This window comes from Scleropages formosus, chromosome 18 (assembly GCF_900964775.1).
Source record: "Scleropages formosus chromosome 18, fSclFor1.1, whole genome shotgun sequence".
Lineage (NCBI taxonomy): Eukaryota > Metazoa > Chordata > Actinopteri > Osteoglossiformes > Osteoglossidae > Scleropages > Scleropages formosus.
The window spans coordinates 14,357,429-14,375,146 of record NC_041823.1 but is presented as its reverse complement, the minus strand read 5'-3'; the positions used below and the strand labels follow the sequence as shown (position 1 = coordinate 14,375,146).

Below are 17,718 nucleotides of genomic sequence, written 5' to 3'. Positions count from 1 at the left end.
TGCTACACGCCCACTGTGACTGTGCTCCTCAGTATTATTAATTGTACAGTCACTGCCAGCACAATATACCTTGCAGCTTTTTCAAACTTTTTCAAACACTTTTTCTAAAAATAAGTGGGAATTATGTAAAGTATTTGGTCTCAACAATTCTTTATTTTGCTGCTAATATTACAAAGCCTTTGTTTTGGACTCAGATTATATCCTTTAAAATGAGAAAATAAAAAGAAATGGCCTTGACAAAATTATTGACACCCCCGGACTGAATATTTGCTACCAGAGCCTGTGGCTAAAATAGCTACAGTTGGGCCCTTCCTATAGGCAAAGACAAGCTTCCTGCAGCTCTGTATTTACATTTTGCCCAACTGTTCTTCTGCGAACTGCTCCAGCTCTCCCACATCTGAAAGGTTAATTCCACCAACTGCTGTTGACAGATCTCTGCTATAGGTTTTCAGTGGAATTTAGATCTGGATGCATTCCCTTATTCTCAACAGTCCAGCATTCTGAGCCTTTAACAGATGTACTGTAGTGTTAAACCTGAAATTAAAAATTGTATAAATAATTTGGTTAATTTCTGTTTTTTAGAGGAAAAAGTCATTTGGGAAAAGTGTAAGAGTGTGGTTCCTTTGTATGTAATAACTAATTTATTGATCGGCTATTTTTCTATTTTTTATGATACTAACCTTTTGTGTATCAAAACTGAAATTTCGGGTCGAAGCATTATGAACATTTAAAATATTTCTTTTTATTATTGTTTCAGATAGTTTCTATTGGGCAAACACGGTACTTTTAATATACCGGCTACGTGAGATATATTGTACAGCGATACGCCGAGAAGAGAGGGAAAAATAGCCCGACAGCCCGACTGGCTGTGGGCGGAGGGAGACGCAGTGAGTAGAGAAGCCGTGTCACCCAGTAACTGCAGCGGAGGAAACGCAGCTTCTCCCTCATTGGTCCGTTTATTGGAGCCGCTTCACTCAGCGCGATTCCTAAAGCGCCGGCGCCGCTGCTGCTCAGTACGTGTGAGTCGGGAGAGACTCTGTCAGAAGCTGAAGGGTCGGTCTGTGGTCCCCAGTTCGCGATGAGCTTCTTTGTGTTTGTCGCTCTGCTCTTCGGGGCTCTTTGCGTCTGTTCGCGCGTTCAGGGTAAGAAGTTTAAAAGTGGTTCCATTTGACGCTGTGTTAAGTGAGTATAGCCGCCAACGACGCGTGTCCGTGGAGTAATTGCGGTTTATTTGCAATGCAAATTAGCAGGAGTTTATATAATATTTGATTTGGAATATTTTCAGAGTGTCGTCAACTTTAACATAATAAAAGCAAATATTTGAGCCACTGCTGTGTATTGTCTGTGCAGAGAGAGAGCAGACAAGAAACGTGAACATGTGATGTTAATCAGGAATTACGAATATTTTCTGATGTTCCCTCAGGTCATGTAGATACATATGTTATTGCCTGTCAGACCGGTGACACTGACCCTGAGGATGACAAAGAGTTCGACGGAGATGAGATTGTGTACGTAGATCTCAAAAAGAAAGAGTGGGTGGGCACAATGCCTGACTTTCTTCAGCAGTTAGATGGTCAGAACTTGGTTCAGCAGGCACTGGTAGAGCAACGGATTTGTAAGAGCAACCTGGATGTGGCTGTTAAAGCTGAAAAGAACCCACCTGAAAAGATCGGTAAGATGCCCCTCCTCGTACCTTTTACACAACTAACACACCTAACCCCGCAGCTGTGTAACCAAGTGTTCTTGTAGGGTTCGCCTAGACACTTAAGGCTCCAGAAAATAAACGATACCTGTTCAGGCTGGTTTCTAACACCTTCAAAGTCTTTACTGGATGCAACACGCGTGAAATAAGAAGACTGGTTGATGCACCTCAGTACACATGTACAAAGTCCTGCCTATAGCAAGCCCCGAGGGGAGAAAACGCTCATCATGCACACATACGCATCACTAGTCAACAGTCTCCTAGTGTCACCACACCCAAAATTAAATCTTTTACATACGTCCCCCCGCTTCCAGAATCAACATCCACGTTTATTCAATAACAGTAACCCCTGTAAACAGCCGTAAACAATCAGCAACCACAAAAGTTCAAGGAAAACAGGAAGTATACAGCACAAGGCACTTAAATTGCAACAGCTTTGCAATAGAACATTTTCCTTAACATGTTTTTTTTTTTTTTTTTTTTGAGGAACCCAGAAACAGAGTCACCAGTTATTTAGTAAATCAAGAAGTCTTTTAAAGAGCCAGGAGGTTTCAAAATCCTCTCAGTCCGACTCACGCCTGGGTCTAACCCAGCAGTCCTCTCAGATGAACAGTTTGTCTCAGGTGAATTGCTAATTTTTTTCTGGGGAGAAATGCACTCTGCTCCCCCAGATATTGCTAACTCAGGAGACTGGGATTTTGGCAATGACTCAGGAATGTCACACAATGTGTGGTTTTGCAACGGTAGAAACAGGCAGTGTATAAGGCCTCAGTCTATTATGATGCACTATCTGCACTCTCATCAGAGTCAAATGGGTTGGTAATACAGTAAGTAAGTCCAGGTTCTCCACCCAAAGCCATAACTTGCACAATCTTATGAGGTCCCTTCCAATGGGGTGCCAGCTTCATGTGGCTCTCCACTGGGTTGCTGAGCCACACCATGGTACCCACAGCATAGGGCTGGTGCCACAGTCCTTCATCATGGTACAGTTTCTGACGCTCGTGAGCTTCCTCACTGTGCATCCGTGTACTACAAAAGGCAGAGTTCAATTTTGTCAACACTGAACAATCAAACTCAGTAAGAGACTGACATCCGTAAGTCCAGAGCATGAGTGGGAATCAATACCTCAGCAGGGACCCGTGCTTCTCGTCCATGGGTCAAAAGGTATGGTGTGAAATGAGTGCTGGAGTGGGGCGAGGTGTTGTAAGCAAAAGCCACATTCTTCACATAATCGTCCCATTCCCCACCATAGGTCGAGAGAGTCTTAGCCAGTTGATCTACTAGAGTACTATTAAAGCGTTCTACCATCCAATCCAATTTCGAATGGTAGGGAGTGGTACGTGTCTTCTTAATGTCCAGGAGCCAGCAAAAGCTCTAAACTACCTCTGCTTCAAACTGACAGCCCTGGTCAGAGCGCAAAGTCTCTGGAACTCTGGATCCAGCTCTAGAATCCATCTGCCTCTCCTGCCTGTTGGGTTGTCATCAATAGACATACGCCGAAGCGCTAAGAGTGGTCAATGGTCTGTAATGATGGTAAATGAAGCAAATCCAACATAATACCGGAATTCTCTTACCGCCCACGCTATGGCCCACAGCTCATGATCAAAGGTGGACCAACGCCTCTGTGCACGGTTCAATGCCTGGCTGGCATACGCAACCACATGCTCAAGTCTATCTTTATCGTGGGCGAGCACCGCACCGACAGCCCATTTAGAGGAATCAGTGTAGATTTTAAAAGGGGCACTGAAATCGGGCAGTGCCACAATTGGGGCAGATGACAACACCGTTTTCAAATAGTCAAATGCAATTTCACCTTCAGTCATCCACACAAAAGGAATGTCCTTTCCAACAAGCTGATTAAGTGGAACAGCATGCTTTGAAAAGTCTTTCACAAAACGTCGATGATAAGAACATAGCCCCACGAATGCCCTGATCTCAGAAAGAGACCATGGAACTGGCCAGTCCCTCACTTTCTGAGTGTTCCTTGGATCAGGTTGGAGACCCTGCTGAGAGACAACATGTCCAAGAAAAACCACATGATCTCTGGCAATTTGGCATTTTTTTTGGATTCAATTTCAAACCTGAGGACTGAATTCTCGAGAACACTTCACAGCAGTTCCTGGTCAGTGCTCACCTCATCCTTAATGTCCTTTGATATGGAATTACGGTCATTAGTGGTGTCAGTTTGAGGGCCCCTGGGCAGCACAGCTGGTGTCTGGGCTGCAACATCAGCTACAGTCCGTTTCCCGGCCCACTGCGCCGGTCCCGTCCGCTAGGAGACAAAGCACACACCATGTTTCTTTGGTTCCTCCTCATAGCTGTTCCGCCTGTGAGGGCTAGGGCTAGGGCTGGGGCTGTGTTTAGGAGGAGATCGAGCAGCGCACGTGTTCTTATGATCCCGAATTTCCACAAATGACTCACGATCATCTCTGTGCTGAAACATCTTTCTCTCTGGTGAACGAGAGAAAGTGAATGGCATCCATGACCTCCACAGCCACAGCAGCATTGGTGCAAACCATTCGACTGAGCGCATCCTCCACCCCACTCATCCATAGCATTAGAACTCACTCTGGCTTTCAGTCTTTGGTTTTCATCCCCCAAGCATCTCAGCTCCATTTTCATGTCCCTCATTTCCTCTGTCAGTCTGCCTATAGCTCTGTACAGTCCTCCGTTATCAGCCACAGAGTGAACAGCAGCACCTTCCCCCCCAGCACTGTTATTGTGAGCAGCATTGACAGGCATGTAATCAGTTTTCATTGCATCTCTCGCATTCTCACATCAACCTGTAATCATTACAGCCTCCTCCAAATCCGTTGCACCTTCTTCATGACATTTTGCTCTGAGCACTGGATCCAGACCGGCCAGGAAACGACAAAATTTTTCTTCTCTTTGAGCACTATCACCATATTCAAGAAAAGCCTCGTTCACCAACCCGCAGCGCTCCGCAGCATACACCACGAAACTCTCTTTCTCAAGCGTGAACTTGAATTCGCACGTGCCAACTAGCTAAATCAATAACCTTTATCACTAGGCTAACTAGTTAAACACGCTGTAGCACTGTTAAATGTGTACACAAACAAATCAAAACAAAACCGCTGCCACCAATGTAACTGAGCCTTCTTGTAGGGTTTGCCTAGACACTTACTCTGAGTTCCTCCCAGATGTCTGAACTCCTCACCCTATCACGGAGAGCGAGTCCCAACACCCTGCGGAGAAAACTCATTTCAGCCGCTTGTATCCGCGATCTTATTCTTTCGGTCATTACCCAAAGTTCATGACCATAGATGAGAGTAGGGATGTAGATCGACCAGTAAATGGAGAGCTTCGTCTTACGGCTCAGCTCCCCCTTCACCACCACAGTCTGGTAGAGTGACCGCATTATTGCTGCCGCTGCTCCCAGTCTGCGGCCGATCTCGCGCTCCCTTCTTCCCTCCCTCGTGAACAAGACCCCAAGATACTGGAACTCCTCCACCTGAGGCAAATTCTCTCCCCTTACCTGGAGAGAATCCCTTCCTGGATTGGGGCCTTGGTGTGGCGGAAGGGCTTGCATGATCTAGGGATCTCCAGAGTTATATCGTCGGGAGCAGTATGCTCGTGGTAGGGTCTCCCAAGGCAAACAGGTCTGGAGTGAAGATCCAGACTAACACGATCTGAAAAACCCCTATGGAAAGTATAAACAAAAGAACGTTTACCCTGCCCGGAATAGGGTCACTGGGACCTACCCCTGGAGCCAGGCCTGAGGGTCATGTTCCCAGGCGAGCGCCTGGTGACTGGGCAGCCCATGTAACCTGGCCGGGCTCAGCACAAAAAGGCATCGTGGGAGGGCCATGTGGGCCCACCATCTGCAATGTCCAACATGGGGGTCTGGTGCAATGTGTACCAGGGGGCGGGGTGGCGCATGGCGTTGCGGCCCCTCGCGACAGAAACTGGCTTGTAGAATGGAATTTTACTTTTTAAATCGTTTTAATTTAATTAAATTTTAATTAAATATTAATGTTGTAATTTGGGGGGGGGGGGGGTGGTGGCGCAGTGGGTTGGACCGGGTCCTCCTCTCCGGTGGGTCTGGGGTTCGAGTGGCTCTTGGGGTACCTTGCGATGGACTGGCGTCCCACCCTGGGTGTGTCCCCTCCCCCTCCGGCCTTACGCCCTGAGTTGCTGGTTTAGGCTCCGGCTCCCTGTGACCCTGTATGGGACAAGCGGTTCAGACAATGTGTGTGTTTTAATCAGTTTCTCGGATAATAAGATCTTTCCTATTCCCTCTCTTGAGCTGCCTTAAGTTATCAGATGGAAACTGTCAGCACCAAGACTGTCTCAGACTATTCATCCGAAGTCAATAGCCGCTGTTCAAATGAAAACTGCTGATGGACATCTAAAAATTGTGGCAAAAGTTGCATTGCGTGTAGGAAAAGATTGGTGGAGAAAAGTACGGACTGGGCCTGGATCAAAATCAGATACAGTTTGACATGATTTGAAAGTAGACAAGATGGCAATTAGAAATAAAAAGCAAAAAGAATAAGGTTAAAGCTTCTTCAGTGGCCCAGCTAAGGCCCAGCACAGAATCTAGGAGAAAATCTGTTACTAGACTTGAAGACTACAGTTGACATATGACCAGCCAGTATCAAATAGCTTGAGCTACTTTGCTATGAAGAAATGACAAAAACAGCAGCATAAGCAAAACCTGGAAAACAATTAATTGGTACTAATGCAACAGAGCAGTTGACAGTGCAGTAGTCAGGACTGTTACCTTTGGATCCAGAGCTTGTTGGTCTGAGTCTTATCCACTGCTGTAGTGCCTTTGAGCAAAGTACTTACCCTGAATTGCTCATGTAAAAATTACCCAGCTATATAAATGGGTACATAGTTGTTGGTAGCTTAACATTGTAAGTTATCTTGGATAAAAGCATAATCTAAATGAGTAAATGTAATGCTGAATTTGGTTACTTTTACTATCAAAATGAATCGTCAAAATATACTATAAATGCATTTTAAATTGAAAAATGGATTACATAATAGTTATCTTGTGAACCTGCCCTACTGGTTTTTATGTCTGATATTCCATCAATGTCACAAAGCAGCTAAAGGATGATGATATGTGCATTGATTGTGAAAATCTTTCCTATTCCCTTTCTTGAGCTGCCTTTCTTTATGGCCTGTACTGTTATTTTGAAAAACAAGCATATGACAGTGTTAGCTTATGGTTATTGCTCATACTCATGTATTTGTTTTGAACTGGAGCTGTGTTACAGGTAGAACTCATGGGCTGCTTTAAATGTAGAGAAACTTGTTGACAGTGCATGTGTATCAATGATTTTAAACACTGGCTTGTTTGGACATAGACTTGAATCCACCTCCATCTGAGTGGAGTTTACATGTTCTCGCCATGTTTACCTGGGTTTCATCCATCGTCCAAAGTCGGGTTGGACTGGGTCCTGCTCTCCAGTAGGTCTGGGGTTCGAGTCCTCCTTAGGGTGCCTTGCAACGGACTGGCATCCCTTCCTGGCTGTCCCCCCTCCCCCTCCAGCCTTATACCCTGTGTTGCCGGGCTAGGCTCCGGCTCCCCGTGACACCGTATGGGACAAGTGGTTCAGACAGTGCATGTGTCTCTGTGTGTGACTACAATGGAATTGACTACTGTCCTTCTGCCCCGTGCTTCTGGGATTGGCTCTGGGCTGCCAAGGTCATCAGTTGGACAGGCAGTTAAGGATAGTGAGTAATGAATGATTCAAGATTTAGTTTGTTCGTACTCTATTGGTTTTGTTTCAGGTGCTTTTGCCCCAGAGCATTCTTCATATACTATTGTGTATTGAATATGTGTTGTCTCACCATCATGAAGAAAGTTGAAATCCACTTTAAAACACAGCCTTAAAGTTTAGACGGTTCATTAGAAATACTGATAATTTGCTTTTGCAATCCCAGAAAATATGTGTGCAACTAAAGTACATATGAGGAAAACAGGGACTAGGATATACACTTGCATACATTCCTAAGTCAGACCTTCACTTTTAAAAACTGTTTTTCTGTAATAACTGTTAAACATTGCAGATCGTCCTCAAGTCACAGTCTATCCCAGAGATGAAGTTTCATTGGGAGGAAGAAACAAGTTGATCTGCTTTGTGAACAACTTCTTCCCACCACCTGTGAAAGTGAAGTGGACTAAGAATGATGTGGAGGTGACAGAGGGGGTCACTCTGAGTCGCTACTACCCCAACAAGGATTTCACCTTCAGACAGTACTCTACTGTACCCATCATCCCACAGGAGGGGGATGTTTACTCCTGCACCGTGGAGCACAAGGGATTTCCTGAACCTGAAACCAGGTTCTGGGGTAAGATTGTCAGTCAGTCACCTTCCTTCTTATACTGGTAAAGGTTGCAGTGAGTAGCAGAGTTAATCAAGTATTTTATAACTGAATAAAAATAAACATACTGCCAAACTTATTGCCATATATATATTTTCTCTTTCAGAAAAATTACCATTTGTTTTGTTATTTATGTTAATCTTTTTATTAGGCTTTTCAATTTCATTCAGAAGAAATATGAATAAATAGCTGAGTTTTGAATGCTTAAAATCAGATTTCTGACAGCATAGTGATAACTATTCAGTATTGTTTGAATAATTTGTTTTTTATGTATTCATAATGGGGGAGTGTGGTGGGACAGTTGGTTGACCCACGGTCCTGCTCTCCAGTGGGTCTGGGGTTCAAGTCCTGCTTGGGGTGCCTTGTGACAGACTGGTGTCCTGTCCTGGATGTGTCCCCTCCCCTTCCAGCCCCTGCAACCTTGTATGGGACAAGTGATTCAGACAGTGTGTGTGTGTGTGTGTTCATAATTAATCATATTAAATTCACAGAGAACAAATGAATTAACTTGATTGCACCAGTAGACCTGTATTTGCTCAGACCCAAGCCATCTCAGGCTAATTTGTTCTCCCTGGGTCTCCTCACTGCACTTGCATAATGTAGAACATTCATTTGGATAAACTCACATTTCCACTGTATGGCAGAGAGCAATTTATGGAAGCGTCTCTGTAGAGAACCCCACATGTCTAACTGCTAATAATATATTGCACTTATGCAGACAAACTAATGATTCATTAAAGCAAAGATAAATACACATTTATGTTAACTACTTAATTGACACTTATCTCTGAAGTGATTTGTGTTTCTTTTTAACTACTTACTAATTAATTTACTTATTTAATTTACCCACACATAGGTTCTAGATTCCTTTGCAAAGCTTTCTTGGTTGTCGTCAACACTTTAACATATCATGTTTTGCACACCAATACCAAAATGTGTTTGTATTCCAGTTTTTTAATTAAATTTGAAGCTTTTGCAAACTCATCATTATTATATCATACATTTAACTGAACCAAATATTTAAAATAACAGAGGTTTGGCTCATTTATCTGTAGACAGATCCATAGGGATTAAAATGATGACTCGGCTGTCACTTTTACTTTACATAGCCACACACAAACTCGCACACTACAAACAATGTTATTTTTACATTTACATCAGTATATCAAGATGGTGTTGGACTTATTTATGTAGTTGTCAGATTAAGATCTGATGGTCTTTTGATTTTTGGCCCTGACAAGCAGGAGGCCAGAGGTGAGGGATGACAGCATTCTTGCTGGGATGTTGAGGTTGATCACATCTTGCAGGTATCCTTCGACTGTCTTGTAGGTAGTTGTCAGGAAAGGATGGTGAATAGAGTGCTTATGCAACAGTGTCCGGAGTGTTTCCTTTATTCGCTGTTTTGATACCTGCTATGAATTTCACTACTATGGTGCTATAGTGTCTGCATCAAGATTTGGAAGTTTGATACCTGTGAATGTGCTTCACACCAACTTGCACAGGAATCAGCAATTTTGGGTTTATTCACAATAATTTAAAAAGCAACAAACTAAAAAGCCTTTATTCCTTTTCAGTTCAAACACCAGGTTTTTCTTTGTGCCAGAAAAATGTTTTATGGGCTAATTAAGCTTGAGACAAAATCAGTATCACCTAGAATTTCTGGATACTTACAAGAAACTAACATTATGTAGAAATCAACGTTTATTTTCCATGTATACGACCCGTTATAGTTCAGGCTTTATGCATTCTTTGGTTTAAAGTTTGGCTGTTTTTCTGTTGCTGTATATTTAATCATAGCTTCTTGCATGTGGTAAAGAACTAATGAGAAATGTTTCAGTTTTTCTCGTTCTCTTTTTGTGTTTATCCTTACAGATGTGGAAATTCAGGACACATCAGACATCGGAAAGACAGTTTTTTGTGGAGTAGGACTAACCCTTGGTTTCTTGGGAGTGGGAGTTGGAACCTTCTTTCTCATAAAGGGGAACAACTGCAATTAAAAAAGGTATGTAGCTTAGTGAGGGTCATGGTGCTACAGCGGGTAGCACTGGTATCTAATTGCTTATGGACTGTGAGTTTGGACATGGGTTTGAATGTAGCTCTCCCTGCATTAATGTGGGTTTCCTCTCGCAGTGTAAAGACATGATTCAGCATGAACTATTAACTGTTTTAATTAACTATTAACTCTCTTAACTTGGGCAGCACGGTGGCACAGCGAGTAGCGCTGCTGTCTCACAGCACCTGGGTGGTGCAAGAGAACGGGGGTTTGATCCCTGCTCAGTCTGTGTGGAGTTCTCATATTCTCCTTGTATCTGCATTGGTTTCCTCTGGGTGCTCTGGTTTCCTCCTACAGTCCAAAGACAAGCTGTTTAGGTTCCCCCATAGTGTGTGAGAGACAGAGAGAGAGTGTGTTCCACTGATGTATGGATGAGTGACCCAGTGTAAGTAGTGTATCTAGCAGTGTAAGTCACCACGGTGAATAAGGTGTGTGGGCTAGGGGCCTTTTAAACTGTGCACAAGCATTAACTGTACTCCTGAGTGCAATCCCAATTTAAAATGTATGGGGACAACAACAAATAACACTTTTTTTTTTCGTCATGATGGTGATATTCATGATTTTATACTATGTAATATAGATTCTCAGTTGTGTGGGTTTTCTCTGCACCTGTAGTTTTATGAAACTTCAATCTCCTGTAAGTAACATTACACTCACCTTTCACATAATAAGGGTCGTGTACAATAAGAAAATCACTATAATGGCTTTTGAAAATGCAGAGAGAAGCATAAGTATTGGGACAGTGAAATAAAATAAAATTTGTGCTGTATACTCAAGAAAGCTGTATCTTAGATCAAAAGAATTTGAATTTACAGTGCATAATGTCAGCCTTTTTTTCTGGGTATTGTTTTTATACAAGTTAAAATGATATTGGAACAGTGTCATTTTTTGTGTTTAGCCTCCCAATTTCAGATGAGTATAAATGTTGGGACAAATGGGTGACTGATGTTTCAAATTGTGCACATAGAAGAGCTGTGGTTGTGTGGTATTGATTGTAGTCACTGAAATTTGTGTTTTGCATCTGCTTTTGAAGTAAAAAATATCAGCCTAGATTAAAACTGGAGAACTGTTTACGATGCAAAAGCAAGAAATACAAACTGCATGCACATACAACAAAATAACCAATTTCACTTCACTGTCCCAATGTTAAGGGGGGGGGCGCAGTCTTGCAGTGGCGCAGTGGGTTGGACCGGGTCCTGCTCTCGGGTGGGTCTGGGGTTCGAGTCCCACTTGGGGTGCCTTGCGACAGACTGGCGTCCTGTCCAGGGTGTGTCTTCCCAAACCCCCTCCAACCCTGCACCCTGTGTTGCTGGGCTAGGCTCCAGTTCACCATGACCCCGCTTGGTACAAGTGGTTTCAGTCAGTGTGTGTGTGTGTGTGTCTGTCCATGTTCCAGTATTTATGCTTCTCACCATATGTACCCTATTTTACATTCAATGGGCTTTTAAATTTAATTTTCCCCGTTGTGCAGTCATTCTACTGTAATAAATTTGGTTTACATGGGCCAAACAAAGACACAATAGGACAGTACACCTGTATGCAATAAACCCCATTGTTTTCATTGTTACAGTGTTATCATTGTTGTCAATAGTATTATTATTGTTATTAATACTAACAAGGCTATAAGAGCCTTGTCTCCAGTGCTGTTCAGGATTGCCACACAAACACTACGGGTAATTTACACTTATCAGTTTATTTCAGCTGCATCTCTTTGGATTGTGGAAAGCAACTCAGACATACGTACTTGAGGAGTGCATTCAAACTCCCCACAGACTGAGCTGTATTAGGGCTACCCAAACCCTAACCATAACCTGTGCCTGCTGCTCCACCATGCTGCCTGTAATGATTAACTCTGTTTCTTAAAATCATTGTGCTGTGTTTGGGAGTAGGGCTGAGGATAGTCAATGTCACGCTTGTTTTATTTATGAGATGACTGGTGAAGGATGATGGCCAGGGACTGGGCAAAGGAAAGGTCTGCAATGTGGATTCTCTCTGATAGGGACATGCTCTCTGGTCCCATTCTTAGACTTGAGTGCCGTCCTACAGTGTAGTGTCTTCATGCTTTGCAGAGTAACATAGATAGTGATTTTGAGAACTTTATATCATAAACATCTATGAGCCAAATTATCAGAATGTCTCAGTGCAGAGTCTCACACCCTGTCCCTGAACACTGCAACCTTGCCTTGGAAAAGCAGTTGTTTAATAGTTATAATGAATTATTGAATGTAAGTTTAACATTAAAAGACATGCTAGAAATAATACTTTTTAACAAATATGTTTGTGTTGTTATGGTCATGCAAAAAACATTTTTATTTTTTTAATTAAAATTGACACATCCAGAAAGATTTTTTTCCCCATAAGAAAAAATAATAATTGGATCCCCTTCACGATGGGAATTTGTTATAATGTGATGATTTCACAAAACTACTGTAATTAACCCCATTTAGCCATGGATAAGTGTACACTGAAAAAGCTGCTTAGGAGAAAGTTATCCTGATCTATTGAGTGTGTTAACAATAAATGATTAAAACATAATATATTTCAAAACATTCTGCATATAAAAAGCCAAATTCATTATCAAGGCTAAATGCAGTTCCTCCCTTTCAAAACAGAAACATAGTTCATGATGTGTGAGGATTTTTTTTTTTTGTGTACTGTATTTCACTAAATTAAATTGTGCTGTTATAACTTCTTCATGTTCAGTTTGAAATCCTGAACAATTTTCATTCTTTTGTTTTTATCCAGTTTTCCATGAAGATTGCAGAGCAAGAACTGAAATGGGGAGGCTGTAACAATTCCTTTCGGCCGTCATTTATTTTCATTTTAACGATATGTACATTGTAAGAATTTACTTTTCATGACAGCTATGAGGATAGCATCAGTAACAAGTAATCTGAAAACCAAACCTGAAAGATTGTGTTAAAAATATAAAGCTCTGAACAAATGCATGTGTGAACTTGAACATATTCATAATAATGTGATGATTTAGCTTTAATTTTTTTTAGTTTTTTTTTTAGTTTTTTTCCTCCACTCTAAGTGGTTGTGAAGCTGTTTCTTAATTTTGTTTGAGCTGTACTGGTAGCCATCCCATGTTCAGTAATACATTTATCATCATCACATCTTCATGGCAAGTTTTAGTTTGCCACTTATATGCATAACATGTATAAATCAAGCAACTCAATTTTTTGCTAATTTTTCTGAACATCCACAGAGAAAGAACATTCACAGGTGTACAGTTGCTTCCCAACTTAAGTTTGTCACTTTTTGAGTGACAAACTTAAGAAAGTTTGACTGACAGGCTTTTTGCTGATACAAACTTTTTAATGAAGTAGTTATGTAGGTGTAGCAGTTCAAATCACTTGCCAAAAGCATCACCCAATGCACTCTCTGTATCTACCAGTTCTGAGCCCGTCAGTGAAGTGCTGCCTCTCGAAAGAGAGAAAGTCAGTGGTGCTATTCTATTCCCATCTGAAAAAGCTCACTTTTGCCTCCTACCCTGCAGATCTGTCAAGGTTGCTGACATTTGTTCGTTTAACAGATGTTTTTTTTCCAAAGCAGTGAGAGTTTAAACTCAGCGTAAACAAAAGGCAGACAGAGATAAAAGTGCAGTTCTCTAAGTACAGTCACTTAGTCCAGTACTACCATTTTTACCGGCATACATTACACCATTAGTTGCATATAGAACTGATCTGGCCTGCTCCATGTCAGGTGTCACGAACCATCTTTTAAGTGTTGAAGTCGGGAACAATTGTATTCTCAAATGCTGAACATACAAAACATTAACAGTGCAAGTAGATACCCTGCACAGCTGTCTAGCGAAAAGAGAGCGCAAAGGAAATCATCTAACAATCTGATTTACTTCTTCCATATTTTATGTACCAGGAGCTATGAGCACCAGGCAGTATGACAGTTATTCTAGCAAAAAACACAGAATTTGTAAGTCTTCTGTTTACCTTCTTTGAAACAGACAGAAAACATTTTTTGTAGATATTTAATTTTGGACACATTACACTGTGGTAATTCTCATTGTACTTTTGGTTTTGCCTTAAAACCTAATAAATGGCTTGCATTTGCACTTTGGCTTGTTTAGGTGGGGGAGTGGTCTTATACTTCTCTCCCAAATGTCTGTTTAAAGCATTGGTTCTGCAGCAAATCTGAATCTAGCATTAATCCTGCTATCATTAAAGTCATTGTCAATTTCTCATGCATCTAAACTGATTAACAGTCTTTTAATGATAACTCAGTTGTCTGAGATTATTGCCACAATGTAATTTTCATGACACATTGTCTGCAGTACAGGGTCTGTGAAACTCATAATAACCGAGGGATGAAATACATGACAAAAGACAAAAAAAAAAAGAGAAAAGTATAGGTATATTTTGCATGTAGTAACTATGCACTGCATCATATGTCAAAAAATCTCTCTTGGTTTCTATCTTGGATTTTCAATTGCAGTCAGGTAAAATGTATATATTTAAACTCAATACACACATAGTTGACCTATAACTGGTTAACGGATGAAAACTGGATGACAAGTTTCATTCTGATTTATGTAAAAGGAAAAAAAAATAAGTGAAAATTCTTCCACTGTTCCACATTTATGTTTACAAACATGAGAATATTCTTGATTGATCACATCTTGTAAAGTTCATAAGTAATCTGTGCTCAGCATTGCTCAAGCAATGACAAGGTTATGGGTGGTGGTGAACACTCGGCAGATGTTAACACAGTCTATCAGCTAGGGAAAAAAAGTAAAGTGTCCTTACGGTGTCAGAAGCTCTCCAGTCACCTAGAGCCGTCTAGAATTCTCCTGTCCTCGTTTTACTCAACCTCTCTGCAGCATTTAACACAGTTAATGCCGGGATCCTGCTTTCGTGTTTTGGACAGCTTGAAATCAAAGGAACTGCACTGAAATGATTTGAGCCTTACTGTTACAGCCCTGTCTAAGGCTGGACTGCAATACAAGGTTATTGAGACTGACTATCACCAGAAAGAAGCACATCAATTCTTTCAGAATACTAAAGAGGCTGCTTTATTGACCGCTGGCAAATCATAAGCCATCTTTCCAGGGGTGAGACACGCCAACAAAAGTGAACCCTACCCTTAGCGACTATCTACCCTACCAAAATAAAAAAACAAAAATACACCAGTCTAACTTGACTCCTAACTAAAAAAGAAAAACAGGAGAAAAACTGATACAAAAGAAAATGGTGCTCACCCCCAGCCGGCAGTTGGTTGTTTATACTTATTTACAATTAACGATTTACATATAGGTAAATACAATTAAATATTTACATATATTTCACACAAAATACGTAGTTGAGGCCTTTACGGCTATTTATAAAGCTGTTACATTTCCTATGTACATACATACAGGTTTTCATGCCAAGAAAGATGCTGAACTACAGCATCTCAACAGCAACAGCAAGACCACAGAACTTTCTGGTGTACTCAGTGTCTTTCTGGTCCAGTGGCCATGTGGATGATCAGAGACAAGTAGTAGGACCCAAGTGCAGGTTTTATTTATGGATGTGGGTTGAGGTTCGTGGCAAGACTGAGTTTGTAGTTGAAGAGCTAAGCTGAAGTTCAAAGCTGAGGTGCAGTCATCATCCTTGGGGCAAATCCGGCGTCAAAGTTAGAAATCCAGGTAGAGGTCAAACCGTAGAACGAGGCGGTTTCCAGGGACTGTGTCAGGAGTACAGGGAAGAAGAAAGGAGTGGGTTATGGGAGCTGGAGACGGGAACAAGGCGCAGGAGACAGGAGTAAGGTACAGGCACAAACACTGGCAAGAATTTGGACTGGGTTCATTTTTGGCCAGAAACAGCTTATGTTGCAAAGAAGAACACATTTTCATTGTTATTGTCAAAATCAGTCAAAGGGTTGGACAAAAAGTATTTACAAGCCAGACTTGGTTTGTAGGCCTCCAGTTGAGGTGGTTTGGTTACAGCATTTCTAGGTTTTTTTGGAAACCATGTCCTTGCTAAACATTGTTCCTGCAGCTGATGAAGTCCAGTTCTGAGCCACCTTGCAGAAATCAGTGCAGCTATTCTTAGTCACAAAATAAGCTACAAAAGGCAAGCTGGAGGTTGGAGCAGTTGTGAATCCTTGATTAGTCCTAAATGATGAAACTCAAGTGGCTGGTAGTCGCTGACTCCTTTATCAGGTTCCTATACTAATTGTTTTGGTCTTGTCCTGATCCTCTGTCTTGTCTGCTCCTGTCACTTGAGATCTGTTCCTTGTCCTGTGCTTCAGTTCATGTCCTTGTCAACCAGCCCTTGCTATGTTTCTTTGATATGGACTTGTTCTACTCTCTACATCCCATATTCTATCACATTGTGTCCTAGGTCACAGAGTGCACTTGTACATCACTCTGCTGTTGAGATCACCACTCCTCTCATCTGAGTTTGGACATCACAGCAAACTGTCTGAGTCGTTATCTTGTCCAGGCACTAGTCTTGCCAACTTCGTTCCAAAACTTTATTTTGAAACTGCAAAAAATAAATTAATCACAGTGAAAATGGTTTCGTCAAAAGAAAGTCCAAAAAGCTTTTGGAATACTAATGTAGAAACATGCTAGTTTGACAAGAGGATGAAAATGCATGGAAACAGCAAAAAGAAAACCATAGAACTACAAATGCATTACTTTTAACTGCAGTAAGAACATGTAAAGGCACTGAAATTAATGTGCAGGTTGTAATCCAGTCCAAAGTTTTAAATTTGTGGTTGTTTTGCCTCTATATATACTGTATGTATATATACCCCGACAGCTTTTAAAGGCCTGTCCCTGCCTTAATTGAATAATCAACAAAGAGTTAAGGACACAAGGATTACATCATGCAATTTCATGCTGTGAATCTTCTCTTCTGCTGGATTCAGATCTGGTGACTGGGAAGCCCACTGAAGAACTCTGAACTCATTGTCATGTTCAAGAAACCAGTTTAAGATGACTTTTGCTTTGTGACATGGTGCATGGTTTCCGCTGCATACCTTTCTGATTGAAACTGGGAAAATTTCCAGCTACCCCGGTCAGGTTAAGCGGTTATTGAAATTGCAGTAGTCGGGGTCATGAGCATTTGTGGTTTTGTGGGAGAGATGAAGGACGTGAATGATGAGATGGAGTGAATGTCGGTAGGCAGGAGATCAGGAATGTCGAAAGGAAAGGACTCGCAGTACACACAGGAGTAGTGATCGCTCGAGTGAGGTTCCGCAAGCAGGCATGGAATCGCAGTCCTGTTTTATCCTGTGCTGCCTTGATGAGATGCAGGTGCGGGTGAGAGGCACGTGACAACAATGTGTACTTTGTCGGTGATTTAACATGTGTATACATTTTTGTACATTTTTTATTCAGTTTTTCTTCTTTTATTTTGGTTGTAGATTAAATGCCGTGTGTGTGTGTGAGACCTGCGCCCACATGTGTATTTCTGTAGGTGGTAAAAAGGCAGACTGTGAACATCAATCAGCAAGTCTGTTTCCCAGACTGACTGGTTTTTAGAGGCCGGTAACATCCAGTCTGAAGTATGAAAACCTCACCTGCCCATCAGGAAAAGTCCTGAACCTCCCCCAGCATTCCATATCATAAACATCTGTTACTCAAACTATAAAAAAT

At 41.7% G+C, this 17,718-nt stretch overlaps 1 protein-coding gene across 1 annotated transcript; it reads left to right on the top strand.

Moving 5' to 3' along the window:
• Nucleotides 1-767: 767 nt before the first annotated feature.
• On the top strand, nt 768-13,376 carry LOC114909105 (H-2 class II histocompatibility antigen, A-U alpha chain-like). Its single transcript, XM_029245921.1, has 5 exons — nt 768-1,142; nt 1,424-1,672; nt 7,745-8,026; nt 9,932-10,061; nt 12,858-13,376. Exons 1-4 carry the CDS (start codon nt 1,079-1,081, stop codon nt 10,054-10,056), a joined length of 720 nt encoding a protein of 239 aa, XP_029101754.1. The 5' UTR covers nt 768-1,078; the 3' UTR covers nt 10,057-10,061; nt 12,858-13,376.
• The last annotated feature ends 4,342 nt before the right edge of the window (nt 13,377-17,718 follow it).